Source organism: Musa acuminata, chromosome BXJ3-4, assembly GCF_036884655.1.
Source record: "Musa acuminata AAA Group cultivar baxijiao chromosome BXJ3-4, Cavendish_Baxijiao_AAA, whole genome shotgun sequence".
Taxonomy (NCBI): domain Eukaryota; kingdom Viridiplantae; phylum Streptophyta; class Magnoliopsida; order Zingiberales; family Musaceae; genus Musa; species Musa acuminata.
Genome location: NC_088352.1, coordinates 37540692 through 37561972, shown reverse-complemented (window position 1 = coordinate 37561972; position 21281 = coordinate 37540692). Strand labels below are relative to the sequence as shown.

Here is a 21281-nt window from a genome sequence, read left to right as displayed (position 1 = left end):
CCGGTGGTATATGGGGGCAATGACGACTTGGGAGAAGAGGGCTGGCTGAGGCAGTCAGTCTTCTTCAAAGCTATCAATCAGCTTGGGGACTCGCCCTTGGAATTAATGAATGAATGGGATTTGGAGCAACGCATGGAGGGCCCCCCAAACTGCCGGAGATTGTGGGAAAGGACATGTTGCTTGCTCCACAATCACAAGACGCAACAGATGGATGGGGGCCTCGATCTCATTTCTTCGTGGGTGTCTTTATGTAACTACAAAGTGAGTTTAAAGCTCGGAAAAACGATTGGGGGGAGCCTACTGCCATGGAAAGAGGTAGAAGAAAAAGGAGAGACCACCTTCAAAGTTGTAACTCCGAGCTCACGAATTGAAAGAACAGGAATTTTTTAATTATTATGGATTTTAAGCTATGGAACATTGTGTAAAATGATTTTTAAAAGTCTTTTGAACGATTGAAATGAGTTGGAGATGAACGATTAGAATGAATTGGAGAAGAAGATTTTTGTTTTAAACACCAATGCTATGAATATCTTATTTTGTACTTTGGATAAAAACGAATTTAATCGAGTGTCTATTTGTAAAACGATTTTCGATATTTGACATACACTTAAAATCGTATATTTTTTTTAAGGTTGAAATGCATTTTGATGGAGTGGCTCATGTAAAACCGCATCTATTACCACGGTTTTACAAAAGCCACTACATCAAAATACATTTTTGATGTAGACCTCTACTCTACGTTCCATTGTCCATGTTGCACCTCCTCTACCTCTTCCTCCATCTACCTCGAGGAGGATTTGGTCTTTGGTGATGCTGCGGCCGCTGATACCACCATGTCTTCCTCCTCTACCAGCGCAGAGCATGACGAAGACCTCCCAAGAGGCCCCATAAGTTCCAAGAGGTTCTTCTTCTCTCCGCACACAACAAAATCCATAATGGAGGAGGATAAACCCGAGCTGGGCACCCGAAAAGTTCTAGCCTTAGGCAACACGTTGTCGATGAAGGCCGCCTTCTATGACGAGAGTGTAACGATGACCATGCCTTCCGAGGACCCGCACCAGGACTTCAGAGCATCCACGGAGGAGATGGTGGTGGCACACGAGCTGAAGGAGTGGGACAGCCTTCAAGAGCTTCCTAATTGGTATCTGAGGCTGGCTTTTGTGGATTTGTTGATGCATCTCATGGATCAAGATGAAGAAGTCTTGCCCGAAAGCTAGCCTCCTCGCTACCTCAGCAAGATATATATGGGCCATTATGCAGTGAATTTGATATCATGATCATGCATCTTCTTTTTCATCTTTCTTTTTTTCAGTTTTTCTCAGCCAAAATGTGAGCTTCCTTTCTCACTTGTTGCCTCAGTAAGATGCAGACCAGTGAGCAGTGAACTCGATCTCATGTTCATGCATGTAACCTTGGCGCTGCTTTCTCTTCAGGAAATCAAGAAAGCTAGTATTTTGCACTTCCTCTAGTGGAAAAACAATCTTAAAATGATGTTCATAGTTTGGTAATAGTTTGATCTGAAATCTTTTTCCATTGTATTGCAAGAAGAAGACAGCACCTAACCTACTTCAGCAGGCCGGTTCTTTGGAATGAACCTTACCAGACTTGGACAAAATAATGTCCTCTCGGAATGAAAGCTCCTGTAGCCTGTTGTTCTTCAGATTCAAAATGTTTAGGTTTCACATCTTCTGATATAAGAAACACAAATTACGGTACATATTTGAAGAGTGAAAGCCATCCTGCGCATGGTAAGGGTTAATGACAGTATTCACAGCAGTGGAATAGTATTAAGGGGACTCATGGTGTTGAGACCCGTAGTTTTCTTCGTCACAGTGATCAACACACTACAGGAGCTTGCACTCCAATGACGTGTCCTGCAAGGAAAAGAAGATTCAGGATACGCTTAGGTGACCCACACTGTAGGACACAAGCCTTGGCATCATGCATTCAATGTTATTCCTTTGGATCTGGTTACGTAGCTTTGTGATGAGAGAGATGCTGTGTATCACCAGACTTGTCTATTTGTCTGTGATTGCAAGGGTGCAGAAGCATACCATAAAGCAGGTAGTGTTTCTGCCTACCACATGGTTCTTCTATCTACCTGTTATAGTGGTACTCCTTTACATTATGGAATAGTATGTCCCATAATTCATTCGTGATTTCTACTGTTTATTATCAGCGGCTAAGTGAGTAGGCGCCTTGGTCTTCAACTTGTGGATCTAAATCAAACAGGTCATGGAATCTGGCCTGGTCCAATTGCTGGGTCTTTTCTGGGTTCCTCTTGAGTCTGAATTGTTGTGTATGTGCTATTTTTGTGATGTGATAGATGATACTTTTGCCATCCATTTCTCTTAATTAGATGATTATTGCTTAGATATATATCATCAAGACCTTCTCAATACATTATTACTCAGATCAATACAAGCAGCATACACAGTGTCCCTACCCTTGGGTGGATGTTAGATGAAAAGCCAGCCTCACCGAAAGGAGCCTACTGTCGAACATGAAGGTTTTCTTATTTTGGTTGGTTGAAGCAGGTGTTATTATAACTTAGCTTATCCATCAAGACAGATCGGTCCACATAAATGTAATCATGCAATCAATTCATCATCACCCACAGAACCAAAAGCTTCTCTTTCTTCTCAGCTACCTGCCGGCTTAAAGGCCTTCAATTAGACTGCTACAGCCGCCAGGTAGGTCCGCTGCGCATCACTTTCTTTACCTAAGAGTTCGTTCATCTGAATCGATATCATAGGCATATTTATTTTCGTATTAGAAACCATTTGAATCCTTTAATCTAAAAAGTTGATGTCAATTTTCTATGAAAAGTTTCTGCTTTAGACTACTGTATATTTTCTAAGCCGTGTAGTCTAACCGATACAAGCTGCATCCTTTTCTTATCTCATGATCTTGGCTTTTATTCTTCTCATAAACAACTATATGAGGATAAACATATTGGAACAGTACACGAATCCTGCAATGGTGACTGGAATTTCCTACCCGAAGAGGTGTCTTTAGATAAACATGTCGAAGACGATTCCGCAAAAGATTTAAGGCTTCTTCTCAACTTGTCCATAATCCAATTGTCTCCCTCTTATTTAAGTACTCGTGTGATGCAAGCATAGTTCGAACACGTCTCTATGAAGGCCAATCATCATGTCGAACATCACACTTTGAATCAAGGGGAGAATAGTACTGAGGTGATTACATCCGTGAGCTACTACATAGGGGTGGGAGGAGGAGGAGGAGGAGGTTGTACTCCGGTATAAACAGTCCCCACACTGCAATAGATCGCTACCAGAAGAGAGGAAAGATGAGTACGAGTGCCACGCGGAAGAGGAGCAGCAGCGGCACCTTTCTGGGCCTCGGCTGCGGCTGCAAGGACTCCAAATCGGTGTCAGTGTCGGTGTCGTCGAGCTCCGTCGATGCGAAATCCGTGACACTGGCGCCATTGACGCGGAGGGCCAGGGAGCTGTCGTCCGCGGACACCATGACCTTGTCCTCCCCCTCCACCTTCTCCTACGGGGAGGAGGAGGTGAAGATGGAGAGCTCCGCTAGCACGCCCAGCCTCTTCGGTCTCCTGCGCCAGCTGAACGAGCTGGAGCAGGACGTGACTTCGTGGGGACGGTGCACTCTCCCATCCCCCGCTCATATAAAAGAAGGGGTGAAGAAGAGATTGCATCAGCGAAGCGGCAGTGAAGGAGGAGGGCGGAAAGTGGAGGAGAGCGTGGCGGTGGTGAAGGAGACGAAGGACCCACTGGGAGAGTTCCGGAGATCAATGCTTCAGATGATCATCGATAAGGAGATCGTCGATGGCGAGGAGCTACGGGAGCTGCTCCACCGCTTCCTTGCTCTCAACTCACCACGCCACCATGACACAATTCTTCGAGCATTCGCCGAGATCTGGGAAGAAGTATTCGCCGGCTACGAGACCACTCCCGACCTTCTTCACCACCGCAACCGTACCAGAATTCCCGTTCCTCGGCACTTGTAACAAGCACAAGAATCTATGTATCTTATCGCTATTCGTCATCTATGTTCTTCAATGAATTAATTACACGATGGTAAATGCTGAGGTTCATGTTCTATCTTAGTTTTGTCACTTACCGTTTGTTTACGAAGATTAGTCTATCATGGAATTAAGCAGAGGAAACCATTAGAGTACTTTCGGTCCGTGAGTTTGGTTTCTTGGCAGTGGCCAGGGTGGGCAAGGAGGACAAGGCGGATTCGAACGGCACATTCTGTCGAAGCAATGGCCACTGCTTGTGCATGGGAGCAGAACACAATGCGCCGGAGCTCGTATAGATGCCATCTTCCTTGTTGGTTTCAGAGACCAACCACTGCAGTCATTACTGCTGCCATCACATCTAAAAGTTTCTGTTTGCTACTGTTAAACCATGTGGTTGATTAATTACTTTAGCAGGCGCTATAAGAAACTTCTCGATCTGATAGCATTGTTGTCTCCATGTCCTCCAAATTGTGACGAACTTGTTCTTCTCTGCTGTCCAAGTCGTGGTCACCATCTTTTGTGTATATTTCTGTATCTTAGAGGGACAAATTCATATGATATAAGAGCTATCAAGACGAAGAGTGATAGAGATTCTCCACTCTTGGCATGAAATGTATCAGTGTGATAGGTAGGTAGGCCCAAATATAAGAAGGTTCCCTATGCTGATGCTGATGAATGAGATGCAGGGTCGTCTACAATCGGCAACAGCTCAATCATGACGACGGCCCGTCCAGTGCCGAGCAACATTAGTTAGGCATACCAGCTCAGCTCTGGGCTTTGCTGAGTACTAGTTGAAGGCCCCACCTCAACAGGCTTATGGTTCGAACAGTACAATTACCACGATGCCAATCAAATCAAATTAAGAACCGTTCCTGCTATGGTTGCAATTTATATTTAAAAGTTGGAATCATCGTACAAAAAATGTTTTCGTCTTTAGAAAAAGCAGTGAAAAAATATTTTTACGAAATGGAGAACGAACGGTAGGTATTATTCCCGTGATGAGTCTCCAACCTCTCGCTTTTGGAATCACCAAATCAAGACAAGAAGTTGCCCGAAGCAACTATGGGCCGTTGATGAATAGATCGACGGTCGTAATTAAAATCAAGAAGCGGTCGCTCCATTTGTCAGGTCCCGAATTCTCGAAGCCCAGTGGAAGAAGCGGTCTTGCGTTCGAGAAAGAATGCTCTACCGGGGCATGGGGCGGTCCCCGTCGGCTCCGAATCGGATGGTGGCGGACCTCCCGCTGTGGTCTTCCTCGATTGCCTCGAGGACCCGTCCTTGGAGTGCGAGGCCCTCGCCGGCGCGGCCGTTGTGGAGCACGTCGGCCTCTCCGGCCGTACCGGCCGCCGTATCGAGTCCGCGGCAGTTGTCCTCCTTCACTCCCTCGTTCTCCTCCCCCGCGCTGCCCAACGCCGTCTCTGCCCCTGGCAACTCATCCTTTGCCTCGGCTCCCCGGACCGCGCCGTCAACTCCGCCCTCGCTTCCGACCTGGGTCTCCGCCTCGGACACGTCGATGCTAACCGGGCGGTGGAGGTGGCCGACATCGTCATGGCCCTCTTCCTCGGCCTCCTACGCCGGACCCTCCTCCTGTCCCGACACTCCTCATCGTTGTCCGCCGCCTCCGGGTGGCTCGGATCCATCCAGCCACTATGCCGGGGGATGCGCCGGTGCCGTGGCCTCGTGCTAGGAATCATCGGGAAGTCCGCCTCTGCTCGGTGCTTGGCCACCAGGAGCCCGACTTTCAAGATGAGTGTCCTCTACTTTGATCTCCATGACGAGGTAAATCTGCCTCTTTCCAGTGACTTTTCTTTCATAGTTGGGTATTTTGCCAATTTTTCATAACCAAAGTTAGAAATTTCTTGTGAAAATTATTTTTTATTTGAAAAGGAATAGGTTATATAGCATGGATTTCAGGTATGGGTTTAATTGTGCTGGCTCCTAGAACTTCTAGTTATGTTTTATTACTGATATTTACGAAAAAGATGAACTTATAGATAATTGTAGTTGTCGGAAATAAGTAAGAGAAATTGGGTGTTCAAGTAGCTATTGTTGCTTTAAGTCCAAAAGAAAGAAATTATGAGATTCTTTTGTTCTTTTGTGTGATTTTCTTTGTTTGGATTTCCAGGTGAAAGAAAAGAAAAAGAAAAAAAATGGAGTGACAGATAAAATAACTTTTAACATCATTATGGGTGTAAGAGTATCTCATCAATCTAAGGCATGTGATTATTTATTCTCTAAGCTCCCTCTTTAGTTTTAGCTAGCCTTTTGTGTACATCTTAATAAACAAGTTTAGGTTAGACTATTTTGATGATATATTGTTAAAATCAACAAATACAAGAAGTGCATCTTAATAAGCGACAACCAATATTTTGGTTCTCCAGTCAAATTGAGACATGTTTCCTGTGCCTGAACATAACTAGAAATATGCCAAGTTGTAAGAGTTTCTTGTTATATATAGTCTTACAAGTTACAACAATATGTAAGCTAAACTGTATCCCTCATAAGTATAATATATAGGCTCAACATCTAATTCTTCTTCCTTTTTTGCTGATAGAATTGCAAGAGAGTTTGTTTCTGAATCCACTATTGGAAAATCTTCTCTTATTGTGGAATTTGTTTTATATATGTGAAGGCGAAAGGAAAATCTAGATGCTCGCCAATCGCATTTCCTGCTGCTACTCGAAGAAAGGACACCCTCAATGATTTGTTGGCGGAAAGTGATCTTGTTTCACTTCATTGCTCTCTATCAGATGATACTATGCAAATTCCAAATGCAGAATGCTTGCAGCATGTAAAGCCAGGTAATTGTGATATTCCAAAGTGGTCTTTGCTTTTTCCTTCATTTAAGTTGTTTTTTTTAGAGTTGTTTGCATTTCTCTTCCTTCTTAAATTAGTAGAAATAATATGAATGCTAACAGGACATTTGCGATCTTTTTAGTTAAAGAAAATGGTTTGGTTTTATACGGGCATTCATAGTGAACACAGGTAGCTGTCAATTAATAGATGACTGTGCATTAAAGCAGCTTCTGATTGATGATGCTATTGCTGGCTGTGCAAAGTGTGCATTGCATGGTGCTGAGGGGCCACAGTGGATGGAAGCATGGTTATGAGCTTTAGACTTAGGGTATCGATTGTTTTCTCATTTCATTATGTTGTTTAGATATGAAGAAATTTGACTGGCATGAACACTAAACCACTATTTGTCCTTTAGTTAGCTTCAGATTTTATTATTCCCACTAGGCATTTCATCTTTTTTTATTGAATATTATGCAGTAGAGCTCTTATCATTTACATTAAAACTTTATGTACTTACAGCTAATCAATTTTAACATTGTTATTCAGTGAGAATAGCTCATTGGATTTTCTTAGATAATAGGGTTTTAACCCGTTACGCAATATTTGGAACATGTCTTGGGATTCTCTTGATTTTTGGGTTGAGTGGTGCAATTGATTGTTTGGTTTGCAAAGGTTAAAAATTTATGGTCTTGTGCCAGAGGAGTTGGTTTTGTTGTTCCAATTTTTAAAAGTTCTTGTTGGTTGTGTCTTATTTTTGCATGAGAAGGACCTAATGCTAGAACATGCCTCCTATGTCGCATGAAAGCTAGTTCAACAATGCAATACAAAAAATGTTAAAGGCAGACATCCTCTCTCTCTCTCTCTCTCTCTCTCTCTCTCTCTCTCACACACACACACACACACACACACACACACACACACAGAGTGTGGAACCATGGACGGCAACCTTGCAGTGGTGGGTACTTGTAGCGGTACGACAATGGGGGTGATACATTGAAGGTTCTTCCTTGCTCCTCTTCCTATTCATCTCCGCCTCTTCTCCTTCCTCATTTACATAAGGTTTCTGACTCACCACAAAGGCTAACTTGGTTAGAGTTGGCTGATTCATGTTTAGATTTGTTGAATGTCATTGTTTCTTTGTCAATTTTATCAACTGTAAATAGTTTTTGACTTTTTGCAATGTGTCATGTCAACATAGGTGTGCTAGGTAAAAAAAAATGCCAAGTCTGTACAACGTAGTTGCCACCACAACCTATCATCTTTGTCTGTGTTGCCTCCCGTACTGTTGTCATCACTATTACTATCAACACCACTACTGCCAATATCGACATGTCCATCCCACCATCCTATTTCAACAACCACCTTTATCGTCATTGTCGGTGTCTTAGTTGCCATCATCATTATCGCCACCTCCACCACTATTGTCAGCTTCTATTAATGTCAAAACCATTTCTGCTGTCACTGCTACCATGGTTGGCATCAATAAGGCGAAGAGTTAAAAGATGAGAAAGAGAAATGAGGATTGTGATCTTTGATTTGTTTGAACGGGTCAACATTTTGTTTTTGCATTTCTTTTCCCATGGTAAATGAGTCGAAAACCATAGATGAAAAATGGAGTTGAAATTTAGAAAATAATTTTCTAAAGTAAGCTTGCCGTAAGTGTTTGAGCAAGCAACCAATTATGGATGAGGGCCCCAGATGCATGATGGTAGATATATTGACAACAATGTGATCTCATCAACAAAATAAATACAGATATAGCTGATAATTTGAAACTTGCAGGTAGGTTCAACTATAAATTCCAGTACAAACAAATTAGACTAGTTGAGTACTTGCAGCAATTAAGATCTTAATGAAGATGAGTTTAATTTCCTGGCAGATGGTTTTAGTTGTATTTTAAACCATTATTGACAATCGTGAGGAATTAATAGCTAGAAGGTGTGAGAAAATTGCGAAATGGTGAGACCAGTGATATCACACTGTGATAATGGCTGAGGCAGAGAGTATGAGGTGGAGAGTGAATAGGTTGACATGAAAGCATGGAGGTGTCTCCCTTAATGTTTAACTAGCCTAGACGGCTAATTTGAAGATGAGTTAAAACAGATTTAAAAACAACATGATGTTTGAAGCTGTATTGCAATAGAGAACTCCATGGGAGGGGATTCATTTTGGTCAATTTTCCAGAAGGCCACATTCATTAGGTTCATTACTGATCTAAAATCACATGCACGGCCTTTGGTCATTCTATAAGGTTCAGAAAGGTTAAGAGAAGACTAAGATCTAGAATTATATTTGTCAAAACAATGCTAAAGTGTTATCTTTGGAAAATGTGGATTAAACATATTAAAGATTGTCTAGTCTGTTAAACACATCAGAATTTTGTTTTTCTGTTCTGATGATCAATATATTCCCTTGTATGGACACGAGAACAAAGAAAACTGAGCCAAGCCTTATACATCTTGTAGGAGGAGATCCCTTGTATGGTATGGTCATAACCTAAGAATCCAAAGGCGTCTATGACTACCACATCTTCTTGTTAATGCTTCTCAGCTTTCCAAAGAGGACCTACCTGCATACTCAGAGATCATGACCCTGGGCTGCCCAGTGCAGTGTTGCACGAAAAGGGTGGTGGTGGACCTGGTGGTAGGGTTGCTCTGATATGAAGGATTGGTTGATCAGATCTGATCAGAGTGGCCTGAGGTTAAGAGGAGATGTGCTTGGGCATAATAGAAGAGAGGAGGATGGAGATATATCATTACAAAAGTAATCTGGAGAGTTGTATATGATATACTGGTTGGTTCGACCAGTCTTTAACCAATGTTCTATTGGTTCATTGGGCATGACGAAGACAATTATATGCTGTTGAAACTGATTTTTGACCAGCTAAAATTTCACCTTCGGCTGAGACCAACATACCGTATGTGTTTGGGTTTGCATACTGGTATGACCTCTGTCTGATGCATACAAGTTAGTTCAGATGGTTGAACATATTTTTATTGCATTTCTAAAATGCACGTTGAATATCTTGTTCTAATATAGCATAATAATGCAATTACTTAAATTTTCTTATTAAAAAAACAATTATCTTCCACATTTAACAAAAAATAAGTTCTAAACCATAAATTGTAAGTTTGGTTACTTCACAAAAATGTATTCCCATATTATATATAGACACTTATTTGCCTGCATAGACATGCATGCATATACTTGGGTAGATTGGCACTGATGCATGCATCCATACATGCATATACATACATACACATACAAACATATATGGTAGGCCAGCATATATTATATTATCACTGGTACATGTAAGGGATAACTTCAGATAGAGAAGAATCTTTATCTGTGTATATCAGATTCTAAAGTGTTACTCTTCCATTATATAGTGCATTGGCTAGGTTCACATTATTTTTAGATATAGCATCTTATGTTGACATGCTTATTGCAATCATTTGCCTTTGAGCTCAATTTTACTTGAGTTCTAATTAACTCTATATGTTGACCAAGTTCTTTTCTCCTCTTTCTAAGTATGACAAGTTTGTTTTTACTACGTGTTCCACTAGTGAGAGGTTCCCAGCTCAATTATTGACTGATTTCAGGTGAGAGAGATGCCAAATGTGTTGATTCTTCCTAGGAGTGCCGATTACAGTGCAGAAGTGTGGATGGAAATAAGAGAGAATGATCACTGTATTGCAATATTTTCTCTTTGAAGGAGTTGCACCAGAAATTGCTCTTTCTGATGAAGATGACACAAGTGAAACCAGATATGAAGATGAGCAATCAGAGAAATGGGTAAAAGAAAGTCCTCTGCAGAATTGTGAGCAGCAGACAGACAAGAGCCATCTGAGTTCAGAGCAAACTAAGACAAAATGTATGCAACAATCAAAGGAATTCCAAGGTTCAGGCATATCTCAAAATACTAGTTCTAGATCTGAAGGAAGGCGTAGTAGATCTGGTAAGAAAGGAAAGAAGAGACCTGCTCACCGTAGATCCCAGCAAAAATCAGATGATGTTTCAGCAGTGGAAAGTACTAATAACTGTACCTCACATCATGGTGATGATACTGCTGTAAGTGGCAGGGATCAAGTACTAAGTTCCAGTTCTAGGTTTGCTTCTCCTGAGGATCCTAAAAGTAAGCAAATATGTGCTTTTGAACCAATGATGGAATCAAAGTCAGGGAAACCAATGGCATTAAGCACAGAACTTAAGACTGAATCTCCTGATGAGCTAAAAGATGGTTTTATTTTAGCCTTACACTCAAGGGGTAATCCAGGATTTCCTGTGGCTAGACAAAGGGTTCCTGGAGGTGGCTGGATCCTTGAGACAATAACCTATGTAACAAAAAGGGATCCTGCTGCACAGTTTGCTGTTGCTTTAAAAGCAAGGTGCTTTTTTCCGAAACTTTTAATGTCTTTCTTAATGCATTTATCTGTTAAATTTCTGCCTTCTGGATATAAAAACAATTCCAGCTTATCAACTGCTATTCATCCAGGAAATACTTGGATTGCGGTCTTTTGCTGCTGCTGGTAAACTGTTGCAGGTTCGTATGTTTGTGTTGTTCTTATTGTATATTACGGAACCTAGTGACGTTATTAGGTATAATTCTATAGCAGGCTAGAACTATCTCTTGACTACGTGATGAGTATGGTTCAGCTGCAGTCACTGTTACAGTACTAATAAAGCTATTCCTGCTGATATCTTGCATCGCTACAGTATGCTAATATCAGTTTCTCTGGTAGATATATATAATGATGGTCACTCTTGTCCCTTTGCTTTACTCTGCTTATTGCCTGGTTTAGCTTATTCATTCTCTTTGTGTTATTAGATTAACAGAAAAATGGAATTCATATTTGCAAGTCATAGTTTCTATGTGTGGGAGAGCTGGAGGCTGGAGGGTCCAGTTCTGGACCAACGCAAGCTTGTCAATTGCGGAAACCCATTGGTATGAGCATATTTCTTTATAATTAAAATTAGAGTTGAATTCCACTCTTGGCCAGAAAGTTACATGCAGTCTAGTGCAAATTAAATAAAGTATGTGCAAATCCACTGGCTCAATAATGACAAATAAGGTTTCAGATACCTGTCAAACTGGTACATACTGCCTAGTATTTACCAATACAACTAAGGAACCGGGCCATGTATCGGTACTGGTCCATATGTGTAGTTTTGTCATTGTTTTGGTGATGCCAGGCTATACCAGTATTGTCTCAGTTGCCAAAACTGGACCCAGAAAACTGTGCTTGGTCAGAGACAATAGTAGAATATGCTTTCAATATTTCAAAGTCATGCCTGGATCTACTATGATCACGACTTGTTTAAAGATACCTATAGCACTCGGAAGTTGATTTTTTTATTTGCATGATCTTTTTTCTTAATCGAGTTAGCTTGATGCTGATGATTGTTCCAAGTCAGATACCTACCTTTTAATGTTCTCATGTGCTCAGACAGCAATGTGCAACCAGCAACGTTTTTGTGTGCTGTTTTATAATAATGTAATAGGTATCTTCTTAACTAGTTAACCTCTACATGTTGCATCTTTTAGTGCATCCTTTCGCTGGTTCTGTATCGTGCAGGCTGTCTTGGATGTCAGCTTTGAGATTCTTGCAGCGCTGAATGAAGATGGTGTCACAAGATGGCTTGATTAAATGGTGTGTTTGCATGTAGGAAATGCTTGAAATGACATCACAAATATTTGTTTTTTGTTTATGCTCTTTAGGTATCTATAAAGCAATGTTGAATGCATTGGTGCGTGGAATTCATATCCCCACTTCGTACCAGTTCAATATCTATGCAACTAACCATGTATCGGAACTTTGTGAATGTGTCAATTGCAATAACTTCGACTCCACTGAATGTTATATAAAATGGATGTCGATAAATTTGTTCTTGCATCGACATTTCGTCGTCATTCATTTTGCTAACAAAAGGAGAAAAGCTCACTCCAGTGCAGACATCTTGTGCTACAGGGCCACCTGCCCATCAGCAACTAACCATAACTAGTTTGATGCCTTTATTATATAGTTTGATTGCTCTCTTATACTGTACATACAGGCAGTCGTGTGGTGAATAATATTTGTGGATCATATTGGATCTCAATGTTAACTATTTAATATACATAATGATCCGTTTGAGGTGATTTTGTCATCTGCAATACGTTATGACTACTGATGTATTCCTCGAGAAAAGACATAAATATCTGATTCCATGTAAGAATGCAAGTGTTAGTGTTACATGTCTTGGTGTTCATGAGTATATTGTTAAATCGATTACTCACGATCTTGGCGGAGTATTTGATGAACTGCATCCACAAAATGCAGCATTACAACGAGGACTGGTACCGGAAGGCTCAGTGTCACCATCACCGTGAACCCCACTGCCATTGTAGACCTCTCGACCGGCGGATCGAGTTCCAGCAACCCTAAAACCTCGCAATAGTTGGATTCAAACAGCTTATGGCAGTATCGTTGATTCCATTCGATCCTTTCAGGAGATGGCTCATCAGCTTCCATCATCACCTTGACCTTGTTGAGGCGCTTTCCAGGCGTTGGCATCTTCTTATCCAGATTTCCTCTCTGGAGGTCGCCGTGGTCATCGACGCCATCTTCTTCGCGAGACGCTGCGCGAATGCATGCACGCGCGACGCTGCGTCCATGATGCAGGAGTCTCCAGCACACGGGTGGCCTCGGTGGGGGACATGGTTGAAGCCCCTCAAGGATCATGGGGGAGTATGAGGAAGAAGCTCTCATTTGGGTGAGCAAGAGTGGAAGCGTAGATAGAATAGAAGTATATGGATCTACGATCCCTTTTTAGGTTGACACGAGTTGGATGCTGCAAGGATCCGATGACAGTCCGGGAATAAAGGAGGAGAAGGTGGTGCAGATGTTGCACGGCTTCAGACCGGTTAGTGGTGACAAGGAAGGCATCCTTCTTTTCCTCTAAGCAAAGCAAGACTGATTAGTTTGCACACGAAACTCTACAATAAATCATTCTTGTTTTTTGGTACTAACAAATGAATCGATTATTTCATACGAAGCTTCAAATTCGAGCTTCCATCTGCCGCTCGGTGTATAGTTTCTTGCGCATGAGTGTTGCAGCACGCGAATGAAGCGGGCAGAAACATTAGAGCAAAAAGCCTATGAAAGAAACGCTGCAAGAGACAGACAGCCAGGAAATAAGTTCGAACAAGCTTCGAAGGAACAATGTCTTGAGACGAGAAAAGGGAGATTGCTTCCACGCTCAGATAATGGCGTCGCGTGCAGCGATATTTTTAATGGATGACACAAATAGAATTATTGTCCAAGAAAATAATGTCATCAGTATTATTTCCATGAAGAAGCACGAGTAACATTGCACCACCGCAGTTATACTTGGCTTGGGAGGAGAATACATACATACATATAACACAAATATACTTTTGTATTTTTCCGTTCTTTGCCTCGATTACCCTAAAAAATTCAGATCTTCTATGTTGTAACTTTCCTTTCCTCTTGATCTGTTTTTTTTCTTCTTTTTATGTCGAGATTCAGTTTGTTCCTCTAACACATCAAGTGCCTTGAAATGTTCCATACGTGGACAAAAAAAAGATCGTTTAGAATCATTTTGGATTGAAGATGAACTTGGGTTCTGCTCAATTAATATATTTAGATTATCATATGACAACATGTTTAATAATTATGATATTAATTCTCAAATTGACAATAAAAAAGAATTAGGAAAGAATCATTATTATTTTGTAAGAAAGGAAGATACTAATATATACGAGAACCTTCTTTAATTACAAGAATACATTTTGGATCTGTCAATTATATAATAGTCATTGAGAATAGGAATATTCATAATAATATCAATATTCCACCAACAAAGCATTATACATGTAGAAGTTTACAGAAAAATGAAGAGCAACATTCACAAGGAAGAATATTATTTTATAGGATAATTCTAAAAGTTTATCTTTTTTTAAAAGATGGTTGAATACAATATTTGAATTTTATTGATATGATTTAATTCATATAATATATCATATTTCTGACAATCATCTTTTCTCTCGATTTTAGTTTTCCTTAATTTATTATCCACTAATTGTTGTATAAAATGGGTGTCGATAAATTCGACATTTCATCATCATCATCATTCATTTTGGTAACAGAAGGAGAAAATATCGACTCCATCTTGTGCTACAGTAGTGCATACAGGCAGTCATGTGTGGTGAATAATTTTTGTGGATCATAATGGATCTCAATGTTAAACTATTTAATATAAATAATGATCCAATTGAGGTGATTTTGTCATCTGCAATATGTTGTGACTACTGATGTATTCCTGCAGAAAAGAGATGAACATCTGATTGCATGTAAGAATGTAAGTGTTATATGTCTTAGTGTTCATGAGTATATTGTTAAATCGATTACTCACGATCTTGGCGGAGTATTTGATGAACTGCATCCACAAAATGCAGCATTACAACGAGGACTGGTACCGGAAGGCTCAGTGTCACCATCACCGTGAACCCTATTGCCATCGTAGACCTCTCGACCGGCGGATCGAATTCCAGCAACCCTAATATCTCGCAATAGTTGGATTCAAACAGCTTATGGCTGTATCGTTGATTCCATTCGATCCTTTCAGGAGATGGCTCATCAGTTTCCATCATCTCCTTGACCTTGCTGAGGCACTTTCCGGGCATCGGCATCATCTTATCCAGATTTCCTCCCTGGAGATTGCCATGGTCATCGACGCCATCTTCTTCGCGAGACGTTGCACGAATGCATGCACGCGCGACTCTATGTCCACGATGCACGAGTCTTCTTTGGCACACGGGTGGTCTCAACGGGGGACATGGTTGAAGCCCCTTAAGGATCATGAGGGTGTAAGCATAAAAACCGTAATATGCTATCGTTATGTAAAAAAAAAAATTAATGTCAAAAACTAAAATCATCTAAGAATAGATCAAATATATGATACATACTTTTTGATATCATTCAAAAGATTTTTATCTAATCTACAAGCGTACCGTTGTCGAATCCAAAAACTATAACAATGCCAATCTACAATAAGAATTAGGCTCGTCTTCTCCAATCTTCGTATCTTTTACAAGACCACTATGAGCTATAGATTAACGATAAAAGAAAGATAAAAGAAGATCTATAATCATTGTTTTATCCTTTTATAAACGAGAGCATAGGGTCTACAATGGTAATTTAGAGAGTCTCTCATATTAAGATCATTTTCTAAAAAATCTTACTATGATTGTACTTACTTTCTATTATTAATAATCATAATCAGAATATAATCATATCTATAATATATTTTTATCTAATTATATAATATTACATAATATAGTATTCTATCACTTGGCTCATTAATCGGTACGATATAAAAAAAATAAAAAATCAAAATAAATATAATATAAAGTTATTTAAAAATAATTTTATTTAGTTGGATTTTGAAACTTTGAAAAAAATATTTTACACGTGTATACGAATTTTATAAAACAGGTTAATAAATCTAATAAATATAATACAATATAATACTATCAATGTTAGTCATAGCAGTTATACGTCATTAATGTCATATTTCTTTATATATACTATAATACTATTAACCTTTTATAATGTAGTCCAAAATGATCATTATAATTTATCTTGTCAAGATAATTCTTTTATCATATTCAATTATAATATGTACACATATAAATGTAAAAGGATAATAAAAATAAATAATTTTAATTATATAAATAAGAATATTGATTATAATATTTACTTAAAAAATATATTACCATATCTTTTATGAGTTACTTATAAATTCAATTATAAGAATATATTCTTTTAAACACTTTAGGCTGGCTATAAGTCTTAGTGAATGGATAAACCATCAATATAATGAAACTCAAGTTATTAATTAATATTAATTATTTCTGAACTCTTTCTTTAATTATCAAGTACTTTATATTATAATGCATATAACTGTTAGAGTACTTACTCTTCATAGAGAAGAAAATTATTATGATATATCACAAAATATCTTCAGTGATTTGGTAATTGAATTTGACTACACCAAGATAAAATTTTATAGTAAAAAACTTGATTAGTGGCCTTAAAATATATCACAAAATAAGCTCCTATAGTTGATAAGACAATAATACATTGCTTAATATTTTTCTCTATAAATTGCTCATTCAACTAATAATTATAAATCATAAAGTGAATTTTCTATTATTGAGGTAATTTATAGAATAAATATTTAAAAATTTTATCATTTTAAGTTGATTAAATTTTATGTGAGCATATAATTCTTCGTCCCTTCTAGATATCTTGTTTTTTTTTTTTTATCATTTTAGTGTTTCGTTTCTAAGTAACTATAATATGTACCACCAGTATTTTGATTACAAATTTTATATATGATCTGGTATAGGCTTGAGCATGTAACAGACTTTTAATTGTGTATACATAATGAATGTTTTTTTAATTTACTTTTTCTTAAGTTATTTTAAAAATACTTATTTTGATTAAAATTTTTTACTCTTGTCATTTATTGAACAAAACTATATACTAAATTTCTTTAAGATTTGGTCAATATATCTTTTCCAAGTCCTAATAATTCTTGAGATGTATTACGGAATATCTCAATACCAATAATATCAACTGCATCATTCATCTCAATCATTTTAATATTCTTGGTGAGAAATTTTTTAGTTCAATATAATAAATTAAGATCACTATTAGCAAGTAAAATATTATTCACATATAAGACTAATATAATAAGTTTACTTCATTTATCTTCATATATATATATATATATATATATATATATATATATATCAACAATAATTTTTTTTAATTTGAAGATAATAATAATATCAAGAAACTTTATGTGTCATTGTCTAAAAGCTTATTTATGGTCATAAATGAATATCCTAAATTTACATATAAAATTTTATGTTTTTTATTTTATTTTCGAATCGTTTAGGCTAATATATATAAATATAAATTTTTATTAAGAAAATTTATTTTTATATCCATATGATCTAACTCAAAGCTATAGAATCGTTTAGACTATCGAGGAAGAAGCTCTCATTTGAGTGACGAGGAGTGAAAGTGTAATAGAAGAAGCATATGGATCTATGATCCCTTTTTAGGTTGACACGAGTTAGATGCTGCAAGAATCCGATGACAGTCCGGGAATAAAGGAGGAGAAGGTGGTGCAGATGTTGCACGGCTTCAGGCCGATTAGTGGTGACAAGGAAGGCATCCTTCTTTTCCTCTAAGCAAAGCAAGGCTGACGCTTAGTTTGCACACGAAACTCTACAATAAATCATTCTTGTTTATTGGTACTGACATATGAATCAATTATTTCGTATGAAGCTTCAAATTCGAGCTTCCATCAGCCGCATGGATTATGTAATAATAATGCATTTGGGTGTATAGTTTCTTGCGCATGAGTGTTGCGGCACGCGAATGAAGCGGGCAGAAACATTAGAGCAACAAGCCTATGAAAGAAACGCTGCAAGAGACAGACAGCCAGGAAATAAGTTGGAACAAGCTTCGAAGGAACAATGTCTTGAGACGAGAGAGAAAAGGGAGATTGCTTCCACGCTCAGATAATGGCGTCGCGTGCAGCGATATTTTTATTGGATGACACAAATAGAATTATTGTCCAAGAAAATAATGTCATCAGAATTATTTCCATGAAGAAGCACGAGTAACATTGCACCACCGCAGTTATATTTGGCTTGGGAGGAGAATACATTTGGCTTGGGAGGAGAATACATACATACATATAACACAAATATACTCTTGTATTTTTCCGTTCTTTGCCTCGATTACCCTAAAAACTTCAGATCTTAGCTTTCCTTTCCTCTTGGTACGTTTTTCTTTTTTTCTTTAATGTCGAGATGCAGTTTGTTCCTATAACATGTCAAGTGCCTCGAAATATTCCATATGTGGAAAGAAAAATGATCGTTCAGAGTCACTTTAGATTGATGATGAACTCGGGTTCAGCTTAATTAATACATTCGAATTATCACATGATAATATTTTTAACAATTATGATATTAATTCTTAAATTGATAATAAAAAAGAAAGGGAAAGAATCATTCTTTTGTAAGAAAGGAAGAGATAAATATATATATGAGAATCATCTTTACTTGCTTGGATCTGCCAACTGTGTAATGGTGGGAGTCCTACTCATGACGATCGAATTTGAAGTAGTAGTAGGTATTATTGCGTGTCAATCAATCGGGGAATCATGTCCTCAATTAACATGCTGAACTTTTTAGAATATTCACAAATGATATTATCGAGTGAGTATGTACGAGCTCATTCTAATGAAAAAAATCAAATGAAATAAGAATTTAGATCATCTCACATGTACCTATCATAAGCATCCTGTGTACTATCGAGAGTTGAAATATTCATAAGAATATCAATATTCCACCTACAAAGCATTATACACATGAAAGTTTGCAAAAACAAAAAACAAAAAGCAACATTCACAAGAAGGAATATTATTTTATAGGATAATTCTAAAAGTTTTATCGTTTTTCAAAAGATGGTTGAATATAATATTTAAATTTTATTGATATGATTTAAGTTTTATAATATCTCGATTAGTCATACGTCAAAAATGAACTAAGATTAAGATTAATTTATAGTGATGTAATAGATGTATTACTATTAACAAGTTAGTTATGCCATCGGATCAGGTTGAAATAATTTTCTTCCTTTTCAATTACCTTTTTTTTTTTTTTTTTTTTTTTTCTATTTAGGACCTATATAAAAAGGCTAAGAATTGTAAGCCGAAAACCTCGTAGAAGTCCCTGATCTATCGTCGTCTTTCTCTCCTCTCCTAATCTAACTTACAATGAATATAAAAATATCTCAAAGCCCTCCTCTTAGTCTGTATTGAATTTCATATTTATTTTTATTATTTTAATTAATATATCCGCCAATCATATTTTTCTCACCTCTTTTCTCTCGATTTTAACTTTTTATAATTTATTATCCACCCCAACTCAATTCTTTCATTATATTATGCCTTCCCTTTGGTTGTCCAACATTATATTTGATATTAAAGCTTGTTTCCTCATCATGTTTGATAGAAGTGGGTAAACGTATTATGATCTCTTGAAGAAACCGATAGAAAAACAAATGAACTTATGTGTATTCTCAACAAAAGGTTTGCTTGGGCAAATGATAATTAATATATTAAAAAGGCTAAAATATCAAAGGCCTTAGAACCAACTCAGGATAATAACAATAAGCTCAAATCATACAAAAGGCAGATAAAAAATTGGACCAAGAGCAAAATCACATTCAAAACATTAACAATCCTATAAATCACTGTAAAATAATATTTTGAGTACAAATATGAAATAATATATGAAAGGCCTCCCTACTCCATGACATATGTACAACGAGCATGCATGAAAATAACCAATGCTACCGAATCATAAAATGAAACTTATAAATCAAGCCAAACTCTATTAGACCAATATTGAAAATAAAAAAAAAACAAATTCAACATGTATGCCAAACTTTGATAGCATATTAGATGAAATGAAAGAAAAACTAAAAGAAAACAATATCCCTATATACTATCAACTACATGTGATAGGTCAACTTTAGATCCTTGCACCAAAATCATGTCTATAGCTGAGAACATTAACAAGTTTAATAAACTGATGGTTGGATGTGACCTTCAAGAAAACCACCTATTAAACCATCTCACGATTTGGCACTGCACTAAAACCTGAAATATAAAAAAGTTAATCCTACATGTTCTTTAAACCTGAAATACAAAAAAAATTAATCCTACATGTTCTTAATTCTCTGAAATACACATAATATGACCTTAGAGTGTGATTCATATTCCCATAAGGTTTAGTTCTCAAGTTGAGGAGCCATTGAAAATGACAAACCTTCTAAAATTTCCAACACTACATCTATTCAGACTAGATTTAGTGATCCAACCATCGTACATCACCATGATAATAAAGAAAAAAATTATTATTGATTCAATAAAAGATAAAGCAATAATTCTGTTAGTTGCTCTAGCTATCATAAGTCAAGACACTTCGCATATCAATGTCCATCAAGAGACCTTCACAATAAAAATTGATCTCGAAAATAATAAGATGTTTGAAAAGGAATCAACTCATATATCTCTAGAAGTCACTAGTGATGAAGACCACTAGACTAATGAAAATGATAATTATTAATACTTTATATATATATATATATATATTATCCATAAAGGTAATAGCATAAATTTTATATCCATATGAATACTCGAAAGAATAAAATTAAAACCTAAACCACACCCTATAAATAACATGAGTAAATAAAATTACTATTCTTTGTTAATCAATGTTGTCTAATTCCTGTTAAATTTAAATCTTATCAAGGACAAATTTGATGTAATGTTCTTCTGATGAAAGTCATCCATCACCCCTTTTATGATGATCATGACTTTGTGA

The 21281-nt window shown here is 37.5% G+C and overlaps 1 protein-coding gene and 1 pseudogene across 1 annotated transcript; both read left to right on the top strand.

Annotated features, from left to right (window-relative positions):
- Positions 1-2645: 2645 nt before the first annotated feature.
- LOC135634941 (transcription repressor OFP8-like) lies at positions 2646-4075 on the top strand. Its single transcript, XM_065145699.1, has one exon. It carries the CDS (start codon positions 3314-3316, stop codon positions 3992-3994), a length of 681 nt encoding a protein of 226 aa, XP_065001771.1. The 5' UTR covers positions 2646-3313; the 3' UTR covers positions 3995-4075.
- Positions 4076-5174: 1099 nt separating this feature from the next.
- On the top strand, positions 5175-12656 carry LOC135635036 (C-terminal binding protein AN-like; annotated as a pseudogene).
- The last annotated feature ends 8625 nt before the right edge of the window (positions 12657-21281 follow it).